Here is a 16104-nt window from a genome sequence, read left to right on the forward strand (position 1 = left end):
CCCTCCCTCCCCTGGTCTTCTCGACGCCAAGTCCAAGTGACCAAATAATTTAGCGCCGTGTTGGATCGGCCATAGGAAGCACAGGCGTGCCAGGTCCTCCTCAGGTGACAACTGCAGCTGTGCAGGGGAGGGGGAAGAGCCCGAAGAGACTCATTTGGTGAAGAAACGCATCTTGATGGTGGTGCGGCGGTGGTGGCCGCAGCCGCCCCCAAATTGACCCAAATTTGCACCCAAATTGAGGACAGAAGAGGGGACAAGTCACAGTCAAAAAAGAGCCAAAAAGAGCAGTCGACTGGACGCAGGGAGAGACAGGGAACAAGTGACACCGCAACCCGCGCCGCCCACTCGCGCTGCGCCTGCGCGTAGGAAGGAGAACGGTGAAGCAGAGAAGCAGAAGCAGAAGCAGAACTAGGTAAAACCAGACTATGCCAGACCAGGCAGTGCCGCAGGCAGGAATTTGCTGCTCACTCACCTTTTGGTCGAGGGGGAGAGAGAGGGGCCGGAGGGCGGAGGGGAAGGGGGCGGGCAGACAAAAAAGAAGAAGAACGAGAAGAACAAGAAGAGGTAGAGGAAAAAAGTAAGCAGCCTATAGACACAGACAGAGAGACACGAACCAATCTCATCCTCTTACCACATTTCAGCCTCGGGTCCTGCGTCTAGTCTGCCTGCCTGGCCTCATCGCCGCGGCTGATTTTCTGCCCCTCCAAAACTTGAAACGCAACAACTTGCTGCTCTTTTGTTTTTTCCCTTATCCCTTTTTCCTTCTAGATCATCAGGAAGAGCCTTCCTTGCCTCACTCCCGTTCTCCTCGTTTTTTTTCTCTTTCTTTCCCGCCAGGCCCCCAGCCGCTGCCGCTGCCTCCGGGACTTCGGAAACTTCCTGCACCACACACCCAAATCCCGCACGCATTTGCCGCGCTGTCGAACGTGCTTTGTGCGGGTACTCGGACCTGGGTCCGGGGTTTTTTTCCTTCACACCCTTCCGCCTACCATCTGGAGCACACGCGGGACCGTAGACAGCAGAGCGAAGCAAAAGCAGGGCATAATGACACGGAAGGGCCAGCCAAAGGTTCGGACTGGCTGTTTAACCTGCAAGTGAGTCCTTTTTCTCATACTGTATTCCCTCTTTTTACTTTTGCCTTTTTTTTCTTGATTGTCGGCCCGGGGCCGTCTGCGCGGCGCTGCCTTGGCTTCAGCCCAAATCCCAGCCTTGGGGGAACATGTTATATCCCTCAAACGTCGGATGACTTCCGGATGACTTCCGGATGGTCTCCGGGGCTGCAGTTTTGAACCGGGGCCGGCTGCCGAGACGAGACCGGACGAACGGCCCCGTCTCCGGCTGCGTATATACGGTGTGTACATGTATATGGTGTGTGTAAGGTGTGCCGTACCGTGTGCGCGTGTGGTTTATGTGTATGTGAGTGTGTGACCAAGCGGCCACCGGGCCTCACCCTCCGTCTCCGACTCCGTTCCCACATTCACAATCCCGTCCTGAAGAAGAAAAAGGAAACACCCTCCCTCAACCGTTCGTTTTCGCCATTCTTACTTCTCTCTCTTCACCATTCAACTAGGTCACGCAAGGTAAAGTGCGATGAAGCAAAACCGGCATGCGCACGCTGCACCAGCACCGGCCGCAAATGCGAAGGCTACGCCGTCGTCGTCCCCAGCAATAGGGCCGTTGCCCGCGCCCGGTCGCGAACCACGAGGCTGAGAGATGCGCTCGCGCAGGCCAGGGCCGGCTGGGAATTCGAATCGGACCAGGCCACCGTGGAGTACTTTGCTCGGGACGTCGCGCCCAACCTGCCGCAGAACTTTGAGAACAAGTTCTGGTCCGACCTCGTGCCGCGCCTGAGTAAGTCGGAGCCCGCCGTGATGCATGCCATGGCTGCCATTGGCAATCTTTTTCCGCAGCGAGGACCACCGAGTAACCCGATCCAAGGAGCAACGGCGACGACAGCGGCAACGAGTACCGATAGAGGGGGCGGGAATCCGCAGGCCGACGAGCATTATGGCAAGGCGTTGCGGTTGATGGCCAACAAGGTCGCGCCGGAGAGAGGGTTCGAGGATGTTCAGACGACGTTGGGAACAGCTACCGCCACTAGAGCGACTTCGACGACGACGACGACGATACGAAACGACAGCAGGTCCTTTGGATCACCCAGCAACCTTTCATCCCCGAGCCTGTCCTCCCTCGGACCGTCATCAGCCATCCAATCCCCAGCAGCTCTGACGCCAGGCATCTCGAGCATACCAGAGCTCGCAGAACCAGACCGGCAATACACCCTCACGCCGACGAACCCCTTCACATCACCCCAGAGCCAAGCCGGCGGCGAGGATCCCGACGACATGTCGCAACCAAACGACGTGGACGTCGTCCTCTCCTGCTGCATCCTCTTCATCGCCACAGAATTCCTCCGCAAGAGCTTCGACGCCGCCATGCAGCACCTCGCCAGCGGCATCACCATTCTCAACAACGTAGACTACGACGAGCTGGAACAAGACACGCTCGACGAAATCGTGCCGAAATTCCACCGACTCGGCATCATCCAGTTATGCTACTACGACAAACCGGGCTTCCCCTCGCTCAACCTCCAACACGGCGGCGGCACCGGCGGCGGAGGAGGAGGAGGAAGTCTCGGGGGATTAGGATCCAGGTACATCCTGGGCCCCTTTGACAAGAGCAACAGCATCTACCTCCCCAAACGCGCCGTCGACCCGATCCTCCTCGACGCCATACGCTACATCCGCTCCGCGGACCCCGGATCGCAGACCGACTCCCGCCTCGCCTCAAAGGGCCCCGTCATGTCCGAAGAACAAAACCACATCTGCGCCTCGCTCGACAGGTGGCACGCCGCCTTCCTCGCCTTTGTCGAGTTCCCCCGCAGAGACGCCGACGGCGACCAGCCGCTGCCGAAACACCAGGGGCTCATCTGCGCCGAGACGGAGATGAAGTACCAGGCGGCCAAGATCTGCATCAGCGTCTGCCGGTCCTACGACGAGTCTGTGTACGACTGCTTCAAGGAGAATTTCGCGCGCATCGTCGTGCTCGCAAGGTTGATTCTTGACAGCTGCCCTGATGTACCATCCGAGACGACGGACGATTTTACATTCGACTTCAAACCGAGTTTCCTCTCCCTCATCGAGTTCGTGATTGTCAAGTGCCGCTGGCTCGATATCCGGTACCAGGCGTGGCTCATCGCCTGGGAACTCGCAATGGGGCGGCGGGAGCCCGTGACGCTGGGGGAGGGACACAATCTGCACTACATCGGCAAGCGGATGATTGAGCGGGAACACAACGTCAGCATCGAGGAGGTGACGCGGCAGAATGCCAGCCTGTTTTCGTTGCCGGCCGAGGAGATGCGCGTTAAAGACTACCTCACCGATGCCCGATTTGCTGATTTGGTCCAGCCGGACGACAAAAAGGATAAATCGTCATCGGCTGCCGCGGTACAGGTCCCGTACACCCAACGTCTGCTGCTCCGCTGCGGCAGCTGTGAGTTGGATCAGCTCGCCGGCTGGATGGAGGGCTATGAATTTTCGGGGAGGGAGCAGTGAAGTGGACGAGTCATGAGTTTGAAAAGAGTTCATGTTCGTTTTCCGCCGGCCGAAGGCAGGCGCGAGAATCTCTTCCCTCCTCCCCTTGTTTTCTCTTCTTTTTTTTTTTTTTTTTTGCAGATTATTACCATGAGCGTGGACTGCTTCGATCATAGCGACGAGGATTAAAATTCTAGACCATACTTAGCCCAAGATTATGGGAATTATATCATATCTGATTGCCGGCATAGTAACATGCTTGAGGACGACCGCTCTGGGTCAAAGTGTTGGATTGGCGCCATTGCTTGCTGTTGGTATCAACAGATATTCACCATACCCTACTTTGCTCAACTAAACCACACAATCCACATAACATTCATGTCCAAAACCACCATTCCGCAAGCCTTTGTTTTTGTTGTGAACAGCTCCTTTGTCGGCCCGTTGCAAGGCCTCCAGAGGCAGAAGAACCCTTGCATTTCTTCACAGTGCCACAAATGGTGGGATATCAGTCAACACCAAGGTTGCCGGTACAGGTTCCATGACTCGAGCTGATCTACGTTGCCACGGTCTTTACACTACACAAATCCACTCCAAAACGATCACTTGGACTGTGGGGAGGAACAAGTGGGAAACGGGGCCTGTTGTCACCTTCAAGTCGCGGCATTGCGACTCGACCCGCGAAAACTGGGAATTCTGTACTCCCAAGCCGACGGGATATGTGCTCACACTCTCTCAAGAACAGTCGCATGTGTCTATGTTCTCAAGAATATTCATGAATACAGTCGTCCAAATAGACTTTCTCATCCTCCCCCCCCCCTCTCCCTCTCGCTGCCCCTCCCTCGTCTTGAAGCGACATCGTAGTATCCTTGCCAAGCATAGTCAATCACTCCCACATTCAGCCATCCGACTCGACGTGATTGGTTCGGACCGGCGTTCTTTACCATGTCGGATCGAATCGGGGAATTGATGTAAAGACACAATGACTCGGCAGAGTACCTAGGGTCCTGGGTCATAGAGGGAGGAATAAATCCGGTGGACCGGAGTTGCCACTTCTCCAACTCCGGGAGGGGCGCGGGTTCTGGATTCCTGGCAAGGGGACTTGAGTTCCTTTGCCGGTCTGCGGCGTTGCTGGCATTTTCCCTGGTCTTGGCATCCGACGGAAGAGAATGATGTCGAGCTGCTCCTTTTCCTGTGCCCAGTTCAGCCTATTTTCGAGTTTTTTGCTCGAGACGGGAGGCAAGTTGACTCGCGTACCCGCCTTGAGCTGCGAGCACGGCACAGTCACGCTTCTTTGGCGAGTCCGACACTGCACTCCCATATCTGGTGATGTGTTTGCGAATGCGTGAGGGCTCAACACTGGACTCTGAACACGAAGTTGCCTTTCGGGCCATGTTGGACCCAGTGACACGGTGGCGCCGAGATGATAACCGCGCCCCCAACGTTGTAGATTCAGAGGGACTGCTACATGTCTTCTTTCCGTAACTGCTAGAATGAATGAGTTTCAGTCTTTTGGGTCCAGTACAGCGAGTATTTTGGGAACTGCAAAGATCACTACTTCATGACGAAGCGCATTTGCCGTACCTTGCAAGTCACGGCTACTCGGCAGGGAGACGCGACTTCAGCGAGTCATTTGTTGCTCTTTCAAGTCATTTGAGGGGTGAGTGCGAGATTGTCTGGAGCTCGGATGGGCCCCGTCTCAATCACAAGTGAGTTGAAATAAGCTTTTCGAATTTGAACTCTATTACTCCTTCTACGACGAGATGGTGTGCAACCCCAGATGTTCATCTCCTATGCCTGTAGAGCATTGTTCATCTCCTCCTTTGCGATAACTGGGAATTTAGTGACCACTGTAACATCAAGCCCTATGACTTCTCGCACAGTTTCTTCGGCAGTGTATTATCGTGGGTAATGTTTCCCACACAAGGCGTGGTTTCTGGGTGAGCGCCTGTGACAGACGAGGCCTTGTTTCTCTCGACAACTGTCTGCTTTCACGTATTTGCCAGAGATGCGGCAGTACTCATGGTCTCGAGGGAACCATTCTCGAAGGTGTCTCTGTAACTCGCAGAGTTCTCGTCCACACTTTTCGCAAGAGAAGAGCGGGTGCGGGTGCGGGTGCGGTTGCGGCTGGGATATCGGATGCTCGTTTGTAAGCGTACATGTAGTATCGTTCTGTGGTTCAGCGATGGTCATCGTCGTTATGTTGATGTGCTTGAATGTTGACAATGGGAACGCGTATCGCCATGCCCATTCCTGGTCATTGGGTCCCGGACGTCCCGTGTGGAGATGGACACGGCCGTGGCGCCGTCGGTGGAGGACATAAAAGTAGCGACTTGTTAACCCAAGACATGTGCCGTCGACGATGTCGAGAAAATCGAGCATGATGTGATGTAACTCAGGTGGTAAGTCGATGATCGCTAGCCCTGGATGAGATTCTTCCACATCTCGTGTGATGTGCTTTTCGATTTCGTGTCCCGAGGCTGGTTGATGAGCTGGACATGTTGCTTGTTGCAGGCAGACGTGAGAGGTATGAGTCTTGAGGGCAACGCGCCTCTTTTGTCTTGAATGGGCGGAGCGATTGAGGCGTTGAAGCGTCGGGTATGAGCGTGATAGTGATATGAGCGGATGGCTCTTAACTAATTCCGAGTTCTTTTCGTTCATGTCTGATATCAAGTCTTGAGCTTCCATTTTGGATATACGTCAGCTTCGTGGGTCAAGGTCTTCCAGCATGAATCGGCGTCAAGGAGTCGTCGTGGTGCGTAAATTATAGAAGATTCTGTTGCTGCTCAGCCCAGAGATCGCAATCAGGCTGTCAGCTCTCACTACACATGTTCTACCTGACCTTTCGGAGATGGCCATACCCCGCATCGTGAGCCTCTACTCACGCACAACGGGGCGAGCGCTACAAACGAGGCAACAACAGCACGGCCCAATGGGAGTCTGCACCACGATGTGTAACGTATCATCACGTGGGATGATTCTTGAGCCACTGAGCCTTCCAGAGTAACGCCGAGGAAAGAGGATCGTTAGGATGATGGAACACAAGAAAGGCTGAGGTCTTGCCTCGTGACCACCATCGTGAGTGAACCACCACCGTGAAGAAATCATCGTGGTTCGTGGGATGTAGCTGTATCTCCGAATGGGGCGCCCTGTCTTACTGAATCCTTCTACCCCAGGGACGTAATGGATGCGCCACCCGGATGCATGGAAGACATGACGAACCTTGTCTCACCACACCGTACATGTTCACGATCGGGCTGAACCGGCACAGCCTGGGGGGAGACGCCACACAGCCTTGGCAACGATATCTCTTGAGTCTTGACGCCGCTGACCATTCCGTGGCTGGGGAGAAGTCTAATTCTCATTCGGAGTCATCCATCACAGCCGTTCGTTCACCTTACATGAGCAAACAAAGACTCAAAACACCATACTTGAGCCCTTGAATCCCTGTCGGAAGTGCTCCTTTTTGCGAAGAATGCTTCTCTGGCTACTAGTATGGTGGGCCAAGATGTCAGAGCCAGGGGCATACTCGTCAAGTCAACATCAAAGCTGTCCAGTGTCATGTTTCCACGTAGGTGGGATATATCCTAGAGTCCCCGACTTGAGAAAGGGGTATTTGGCCCTCCTTATGTCCAGATCTCTCTGAAGCGCACCCTCCTCTCCCGAGTCCCATGAGAAGTTCGTGGAGAAATGCTCTCTCTCTCTCTCTCTCCTCTATGACAGCCCCAAGGCACGCCCCAATAGCCACCAAGTACATCTTGAACCCGCAGGCCGTTCTGTGACTCAGCAGCAAAAAAAAAGATGAAATGTCATTTATTCTATCAATCTACAAAAACACACTTACATAATAAGCAGCTAAAGATCCAAAAAGACAAAAGAGTTCACCCCCCCGATGGCGATTGGGGGTTACATCTCTGGTGCTCATGCTGGGATTCGAACCTGGATCCTAGCGTAGGCTAAGCCTGTTGACAAGGCTCGCCCGTAACCATCCCGCCAAACGGCAGTTTGACCTGACCTCACAAGCCTGTGTGGCGCCTGCTGCCGTTGGTGACAGGAATGGACTTGTAGGGGTATATGAAGGCTTGCTCTCAAGGCGGGTGCAAAAGGTGCGGAAGGTGCGGATGGCGGGTGCCGCATGCCCCTTCCTCCTTCCCGGGGAGTCACGTGTGCTTCCATGCTGAAGATGTATTTGCCATGAGGAGAAGCTGACGACTTGCCTCACGACGAGGGAAGTCGGTTTGACGGCAGGATCTGACCGCCGGGGAAGATGGGAGATTTTTTACAAGGCAAGTGTGACTTGATTGTTTTAATTCAGTCAACCGCTTCATATCTGGAAGGGGTATCACTAGGCATGTAGGTATGCCTCCAAAGCCCAATGGTGGTTCCTTCGCTGATAGAAAACACACCACGTCTACCCGCTGGCCCAAATCAATCTCCCATTTTTGTCCAAACGCCTTCAACTCCAAAGATCATCATGGATAATACGGCAAGTATCCCAACCTAGTTCTAACCATAATAGAACATGCCATTCCTCCGCCTACGACAACGATACCACATCCGGAACCGATCCAACTTGATCTCATTGCCTGGCTCAAACGAGACCTCAGCCCACGCGCGCCGGTTGGACGTCACGTAGCCAGGATACTCGGTCATGGCCTCCTCAGGCTCGAAGCAGTAGTATGTCATCTCCAGCGGCTCCGAGAAATGAACGGTGGGCTTTGTGATGATGTGGTTGCCCGTGGGAACGTCCGTGTCTTTACCGTTGCTTTGATCCGTCCTGGCAAGTTCGGCATCGGCGTCCTCTGCACGTACTCGATCGATGTACGCCACCATCTGTGCTATGTGGCGACATTTGCGAAAGTACTTTTGCAAGTAGCCGAGTTCCTGCTCCAAGGAGCCCTGGACTGTGAAAGAAAAAGAGAATTAGCCGTAGGTTCCTTCGATGGCAACAAACAAAGCGATGGTATGGATAGTGAAAGATCGTGAACAGGAAGTACGGCAGGTAAAGGTAAAGTAAGGTACATCGAGGAAAGAGAAAGGAACGAACAAAAGTAGCCAGGGGAATCACTGCCAGTGTATTTCTGGTCGGGGTCGGTCGATTTGTTCTTGAGGCAAGACCGCTTGGGCTGGGGTGCGGCAGACGACGACGACAGGCTGCCGTCATTATGGCTGCCCGTTTTGAACTCGACTAGCTGCATAGTGAGATCCACGATGGGCTCTATCGTGAGCTCCATGGGATCGGAAGCCATGGCTGTCTTTCCGCTATTCTCGCTCTTCTGCTGGCGGATGAGTAGGGAGAAGGAATTTTAACGAGGTTCCAAAAAAAAAAAAAAAAAAAAAAAAAGGGAAAAGGCTGGATGGTCCGATGGCTGTACGATGCTGTAGGCAAAAATGATGGACTCGCTAAGTGCCGTGTTTGGCGATCAAGGTTAGAAAGCTCGCGCAAAGGGTGTTATGTTTGAGTGAAAAGGTGGGCTGTGAGGTGTCGCAGGAGAAATTGTGACGGCAAGTTGGGAGAGGGACGGAGAATGTTAAGGTAGGGGAGGCTGGCCAAAAGGGTAAGGCCGACTGATGAGTTGCCGGGTGGTGAATGAAGTTGAAAAGGTGAAGTTGGAAAATCTCCCGCCTCCCTCTTTGTTGGCAGTTGCGTGGTCGACAGGACTTTGTCTAAGTTGAAGGCAGGCGCGATGGGGACTTGAGATGGACTTGGGATTGACTTGGGATTTGGCGTGGATGGAACTTTACTACAACTACCTGCTTGGAAGAATGCAACTATCTGAGATGTAGTAGTAGTAGTAGTAGTGGTGTTTTACATCATCAGGGACAGGTGCCCAGCTATCTATGTAACTAAGCTCCGATCAACCAGAGCGCCCTTTGGGCATATGATGTGCCGTGCCGCCATTATAGCGTACGACAAGTCAGGCAGTCTATAATGTACACTTTTCTTCTCGTGCCTAGAGCAGTGGAGTTTAGTATCTAATCCCCAGGGTCCGTTCAGTTCCAAAAAGCACGCCAGCAGGGGGTCCCTGACTCGGCAGAAGCGAATGGGTCTCTAGCAGCCCTACGCCGTCCACAGACGGCGTTGCCGCAACAAGTAACCGGCCCTCGGAGGCATATTTGCCTACGCGAGCATTTTTCTGTTTTCTTATATTTTCTTATATAGAAGATAAAACTATCTGAGATGCGTATGAAACGCATCTGAAGGACTCGTGAGCGCTGATCAAATCTTTTCGAGACTCAGAGTTGATGCTCTAGATATCATCTCGCTTTTGAAAAGCAGCTTCTCACCACAATGGCTTGGAGGCATATCCATGACAGTTTTGGGTATACGTACCCCCCTTGGGCGTATTTGACTCTGTCTCTGTGGTAGTAATTAAGAGCGAGGGTGATTTGCATTGCACACTAAGGTAGACTGCCTGATGCTTCCATAGGAAGCCTGTCCTCTGCTCCTGACTCGGGATTGATCCCGCATCATGCATGTAAGTCCACCAAACCCTACATTGCCTCTCAGTGCAAGCCCAGTGCCTCATAATCGATGATTGCAAGAATACCCTCGACCGCTCAGGCGTGTGGATGATCTTGACCATCTTGACCCTTCTCAACAGTCTTGTCTTAGCTACCTATCAAGCAACCCAAGTGCGTCCCAGTCGAGTAACGCAAGTTCAGCTTCGACTTCGGCTGACCAGACGTGTGGATCTTCTTTCTTCTCTTGGTCGTCTTTCTTCTCTTCATCGTCTTTCTGAACATGCTTCTCGATCTGAACGTGCTCCGCGATCTGAACGTGCTCCGCGACCTGAACGTGCTCCGCGATCTGAACGTGCTCCGCGATCTGAACGTGCTCCGCGACCTGAACATGCTCCTCGACCTGAACATGCTTCTCGACCTGAACATGCTTCTCGATCTGAACATGCTCGTCCTCCTTGACTTGCTCATCTCCACTGCAGGGTGTACTCTGGACAGGCATCCGAGTGATCAAGTCAAGGAGGTACTTGGACTCCTCCTCCCGCTCTCTCTTCTCTTTCTCCTCTTTGCTCTCGCAGCTGGGTAACAACAGTGTCTTCCACATCTTCCTATCGTCCTCGGGAGTGAACACCCGTTGCTGATAGTATTGGTTGGGGTGGTTTTCCTTGGTAACCGGCCGCTTTCTATGGCACTGCAGGTGATCATGTCGCTGAGATGCGCGACGTATGAGCTTTTCGTAGTTTGGCGATGTCTTTTCCGTGGGCTTGTTTGTGCTCCTCCTGTCTGAGACGAAAGCCTTGATGGTACCCCAGAGATTGGAAGCCATGTTGTAGATATTTAGTAGGCGGAGGAAGAGGGAAGAAGGCTGTCGGGGTTCCTTGTTTGTGATATTCGCACGAGTAGAGGTATTACCAAGGGTGATGGGGCTAGTTCTCATCGACATAACGTACGCGCTTTTGTGTAGGTGTTGTGGTGATTGTGATGAGTGAGTTGAGCAAGACCTCGATGGTAATGAGGAGAACTGAAGAAGAAGGCAATGTCCCAAATCACGGACATGGAGGTAGGTGCGCGTTTATGGCCCGAAGGAGGGTTGGGATTGAGTGGGTGTTGATTTGGTGTTGTTTCTTTTGGAATAGCAGGAAGAGCTGGAGATGATGAAGAATGGTTGTTGTTCTTCCACAGAAAGATGTCCTCAAAGTCGAACATGGGTGGGATGTTATAACAGTCTGTCCCGCTTTCCGGAGATAGGTCGAGGTCAAGCCATCAAGGCATGGCCATTGTTCACACGAACCGTGGTCGCAATGAACTTTACTGCCATCTCCCGAACAAACAAAGAATAACAAAGTCACGATAGGTGCCCGGTTAAGAAAGGTCGAACATGAAAGGGTATTGTTATTTTCTGCAAAACTCTAAAACTTCAAACATCAAGGCCATTTACATGCCAGAGTACGCGTTGAGCGCCAACTGGCCACCCAAGTGCGCATACAACACATTGCTCCCAGCAGCAATCTCCTCATTCTTAATGAGCTGCATCATACCCGCCAAACTCTTGCCCTCATACACAGGGTCCGTAATGAACCCCTCCGTGCTGGCGCCAAACTTGATGGCGTCAATGGTGACCTGGTCCGGCACACCGTAAATACCGCCGTGGAACCGGTCATCCAGAATGATATCCGCCTCAGTAATATCTCCTTCCTCGAGGCCAATCTTGGCGCCCGTGTTCTTGGCGATGCGCAGCACCTGGTCAAACGTCTGCTTCACCGTCGCAGAGGCATCGATACCAACCACCTTGCGCTTCTTGCCGCCCTTCTTCTCCGCGAGCTTGAAGCCCGCAACCATACCCGCCATAGTCGATCCCGTCACCGCGCAGACGATAATCGTATCAAAGAACACACCGAGCTCCTTCTCCTGCGCCTCGACCTCGAAAGCCCAGCGCGCGAAGCCCAGGCCGCCGAGGGGGTGGTCCGACGCTCCGGCGGGGATGTAATACGGCTTGCGTCCGGCGGCGAGGAGTTCCTCTTTGAGGTTGGCGAGGGTGTTCTTGTGCTCGATGCCGAAAGTCGAAGGGTCGAGGCGGACGTCGGCGCCCATGAGGCGCGAGAGCTGGAGGTTGCCGACCTTGTCGTAGACGGGGTCGGTCCAGTCGACCCACTTCTCCTGGACGAGGGCGGCTTTGAGGCCGAGCTTGGCGGCGACGGCGGTGACTTGGCGGGTGTGGTTTGACTGGACGCCGCCGATGGAGACGAGGGTGTCGCAGCCTTGGGCGAGGGCGTCTGAGGCGAGGTATCTTGGGTTTGTTGTTAGTTTGGGGGTTCCGTAGGGTTCATGCGGCCTTCATCATCCATCATGCTGTGAAGGCAGGATGGGGGAGAACTCACTCAAGCTTGCGGGTCTTGTTACCGCCGTAGGCCAGACCGGAGTTGCAGTCCTCGCGCTTGGCGTAGACGTTGACCTTTCCGCCGAGGGCGGCGGAGATGCGGGGGAGGGGCTCGATGGGCGAGGGGCCAAAGAGGAAGTTCTCGCGAGGGATGCTCGCAAAGGGCTCCGGGAGTTGTGCCGCCATCTTGGGTTCTTTGTTGTGTCCAGTCTGGGGTTTTTGGGTAAGAAGACGTGGGTGTCTACTCGGAAAAGGGAGGGGGTATCAAGTGGCGAGGAGAAAGAATAGTGAGAGAGAGAGAGGAATAACAAGATAAGCGAGACATTGTTCGAGAAAGTGAGGATGAGCTCGTCTTTAATAACAACGTCGTCGTTGCGTCGAGGAGCGACGTCGGATGGGAGGAGGCCAAGAAGCGGACTTGACTCGAGCGGGCTCAACGCGGGCTCAACGCGGGCGGGTGGATAAGGGGGACGGTGCAGTGGTCCACAGGGCTGCTTGCTATCTGCAACGGGATCGCGGGGCAATTTGGCGATAAGAGATGATGATTGCGGTTGATTTGGTCAAGACAATGGAAGTAAGTTTCTATTCAGGTGATAAATGCACAAAATGAAGAAGTCCGATTGAGTTGCTCAAGTGAAGATGGACTCACTCTCACGATGAGTTTCATAACATTGCGGTAAGTAAGGTGAGCGTTGAGCGAGCAATGAGACGGAAGCTGCCCCTCACCTCTCTCTCTCTCTCTCTCTCTCTCTCTCTCTCTCTCTCTCTCTCTCATCCCTTGCGATGAAGACAATTGCCCCGCGGCGGGGTCATTTCGAGGTCGCAGTGTATGACAGGACATGGAAACAACCCCGCCATCAGCGAGCGGGAAACTGCGGAAAACTCGGGTAACTTGAATCCCGCGGAAAGCTTCGCCAAACTTCGCCGGACGCACCGCAGTCGCTCATCTCTCCATTCTTCACGTACAATCTCATCTCTCATCACCACAAATCACACCAATTCCCCGCTTGGATAGATAGGTACGGCGTTTTTTTTTTTTTTTTTTTTTTTTTTTTTGGAAAACTGCTCATCGCTACATCTCTCTCATACGGCATAATCCCACCAATGTCGTGAGTGTCCATGCGCGGTCACACTTCACTCGTGGCAATGTGAGGAGGGCTTCCTCAATGATGATGATATGATCGCGTGTTGTCTTGAAATTTTACTTTTTTCATTCATCTTGAGAATCTCTATGCGGGCTTACCGCCAGCGTCTCATGAAGCAATCGAAACCCATCCGTCTCATCTCGGATGGTGGACCCGATATTTTTTATCTCACCCTCCTCACAAACGCTTCCAATACAATCGCACAAAAATGCTAACCAACCTCTCCAGACCACTATTCCGCATCCAGCGGCGCGCGCGGAGGCACATTGTTCACCTGAATACCACCCCTCTTCAACTCCTTGCTATCAGGGAACGGCAGCACCCACCCGCCCTCGCTCTCGGGCGTCGAAAGCCACAGCCGGAGCAAATGCCGGCGCGGCGCCGGGTGGGGGTGGTCCGTATACGCCGTCCTCGCGTGCAGCAGGTGCGCATTGCTCAAAAACTGGATATCGCCCACCTCGAGAATCATGTGCAGCGCCAGCTTCTGGCACGTATCCTCAAGCGTCTTGAGCGCGTGCAGCTGTTCCTCGCTCAGCGGGGGGATCACACCCTTATCCGAGAACCGCGTCAGCGAGCGCACGTAGTACGGGTCCCACTTGCAGTATACGCGGCGCTGCCCTCCGTTCTCAATGTAGAAGACGGGCTGCTTCGTCCACTCCTCCTGGCCCTCGGAGACTTCTCCCTTGCGGTCAAAGTACCAAATCGGCTTGGTCAGCGTCTCGGCGACGTCCGGGTGCTCGCGCTGGAGCTCGTTCCAGACGGCGTGGATGCTGACGAGGTCGCTCTCGCCGCCCTCGGCGGAGCGCTGGACGCAGAGGAGGCCGACGAGGTCGCCGTCGTCGGCGTGGAAGAATTGGCGGGCGGTGGTGCGGTAGATGCGGACCTTGTCGATCTGGGTCGGGTCGTCGCCGACGTCCTTTACGTGGCCCAGGACGTGGCCGCGGCCGTTTTGGGAGACAAAGTAGCCGAGGTAGGTGCCGAGGCCCATGTAGCCGACGGCGGTCTTGTGCGGGCCCCATTCGTTGGCGGGGAAGCCCTTGAAGAGGATGAAGCCTTTGCCGTCGATGAGGTCTTTGCGGAGGTCGGTGAGGCGTTTGCCTAGTGTTGGGAGGGGGAAGTTGGACTGTGTTGGTTTGTGTTAGTGCACAGTCACATAGGGGCGGATTGAAGTCGTTCAAGTGAAAGTCTTCTTCTTCGACGATGAGAGTCAAAAGTACCTTGGAGATACCCGTCAGAGGGGTGTTGCTGGCGATAAAGGCATCAGAGGTGCGGCCGAGCTCCTCAACCTCCTCGGGGGTGAAACGATGCGTCCACTTGTCGGGCTGCTGCTCGAATTCCTCCTTGCGCCAGACCGTCGGGCCTGAGATCTCCTCGGGGAACTCGGCGTAGGGCTTGAGGGTGTCATAGAGAGGGTTGTGCTGTCCCGAAGTGCGGATGCCGTCGGGGAAGATGGTTCTGGGGGCATTGTCGTTCTTGCCCTTCCAGGGACCCTGAGAGGGCTGCACTGGCTCGTCAAGGAGGGCACCTGGAGCCATTTTGATGAAGATTGGGAGGGGGGTATCAATGGAGAGAAATGAAAGGTGATGAGGTGAGGTAGCAGGATGAGGTATCAAAATGAGGGGAAGTGGCAGATGAGACGGACTTATATCACAGAGAGAGAGAGAGAGGGCAGATTTGGAGAAGGAAGGGGGAAAAGGTTCTGCAACGGGGAGAGAGAGGGTTTATCTGATCTACTCCGTATACTCGGTATACTCCGTACCCCTCATTACATTTAGTAAGGCATTACATTGAGTTAGATACCTTACACTGACGGTTGAACAGACACAATGCAGCAATGCTGATAAAAACAGTGTAAAGTGACCAAACGGCTGGAAATTGCGTGCTTGGAGCCCCCCATATCGCAATGGCCGTCCGATGACGCGAGACACTTCTGGTGTGGGGCCCGCCGATCGGGGGTCCCCCGCAGCCCCGGGGCGCCAGGACTTTCCTCTGCCCAAAACCTCCGGGCTGGTTCTCTGACTGCCGTCCTCTCCACTGCTGCTTTGGAACCGGGACAGACAGACGTTGTCCATCGAGTTCAGTGCAACTGTTCTTCAAAACAAACTTTTCCCTTTCGCCGCCGTCATACCCTTGCTCTCCTATTTAACCGACATTTTTTCTCTCGATTGCGTGATTGTCTTCTTCTCTCGACTTGTCTCACAGAGAGCCAGACAGTCGGGACTCTACACCCTCGGCTTCCGGCTGCTCCCGCAGGAACTTACAACGGCGTGGCTCACTGGCTGGCTAACCCTCCCCTCTTCCTCTCCTCCGTCAACCTGGTAGAGTTTCGGTAACTTTGACGGTGCGGCACTGAGAGTTCCGACGACTTGGAGACGACCCCAACACACCGTCTTCCGATTCTTGGGTGTAGTCTGTAGCTGTGGCCTCTAGCTTGAGTTGCGTTATCACACCCCGGCAGGAAATATAACGGTTCGATAGTCACACCCCTGTCGGTTCTTTCGCTCATCATGATGACACACGTGCGGGTTCGCGCAGGCCCTGAGAGATTTGCAACTTGTATGTGCGGTCATGAGCTGGATTCGCTGTGATG

At 54.1% G+C, this 16104-nt stretch overlaps 5 protein-coding genes across 5 annotated transcripts; 1 reads left to right on the forward strand and 4 right to left on the reverse strand.

Annotated features, from left to right (window-relative positions):
- Nucleotides 1-1044: 1044 nt before the first annotated feature.
- BDP81DRAFT_324286 (uncharacterized protein) lies at nucleotides 1045-3554 on the forward strand (the record flags this gene model as incomplete). Its single annotated transcript, XM_060584872.1, has 2 exons — nucleotides 1045-1094; nucleotides 1571-3554. The coding sequence occupies 2 exons, from the start codon at nucleotides 1045-1047 to the stop codon at nucleotides 3552-3554; spliced, it is 2034 nt and encodes a 677-aa protein (XP_060443235.1).
- Nucleotides 3555-8036: 4482 nt separating this feature from the next.
- BDP81DRAFT_395908 (uncharacterized protein) lies at nucleotides 8037-8779 on the reverse strand (the record flags this gene model as incomplete). Its single annotated transcript, XM_060588124.1, has 2 exons — nucleotides 8037-8434; nucleotides 8578-8779. 2 exons carry the CDS (start codon nucleotides 8777-8779, stop codon nucleotides 8037-8039), a joined length of 600 nt encoding a protein of 199 aa, XP_060443236.1.
- A 1367-nt stretch (nucleotides 8780-10146) lies between these two features.
- BDP81DRAFT_492603 (uncharacterized protein) lies at nucleotides 10147-10818 on the reverse strand (the record flags this gene model as incomplete). The annotated part of the gene is made up of 1 exon (XM_060595335.1): nucleotides 10147-10818. One exon carries the CDS (start codon nucleotides 10816-10818, stop codon nucleotides 10147-10149), a length of 672 nt encoding a protein of 223 aa, XP_060443237.1.
- A 608-nt stretch (nucleotides 10819-11426) lies between these two features.
- On the reverse strand, nucleotides 11427-12555 carry BDP81DRAFT_323917 (1-aminocyclopropane-1-carboxylate deaminase; the record flags this gene model as incomplete). Its single annotated transcript, XM_060584837.1, has 2 exons — nucleotides 11427-12279; nucleotides 12371-12555. The coding sequence occupies 2 exons, from the start codon at nucleotides 12553-12555 to the stop codon at nucleotides 11427-11429; spliced, it is 1038 nt and encodes a 345-aa protein (XP_060443238.1).
- Nucleotides 12556-13746: 1191 nt separating this feature from the next.
- Nucleotides 13747-15049, reverse strand: BDP81DRAFT_395911 (TfdA family taurine catabolism dioxygenase TauD; the record flags this gene model as incomplete). Its single annotated transcript, XM_060588125.1, has 2 exons — nucleotides 13747-14637; nucleotides 14732-15049. 2 exons carry the CDS (start codon nucleotides 15047-15049, stop codon nucleotides 13747-13749), a joined length of 1209 nt encoding a protein of 402 aa, XP_060443239.1.
- Nucleotides 15050-16104: the final 1055 nt, after the last annotated feature.

This window comes from Colletotrichum phormii (assembly GCF_030913505.1).
Source record: "Colletotrichum phormii strain CBS 102054 chromosome Unknown BDP81scaffold_14, whole genome shotgun sequence".
NCBI lineage: Eukaryota > Fungi > Ascomycota > Sordariomycetes > Glomerellales > Glomerellaceae > Colletotrichum > Colletotrichum phormii.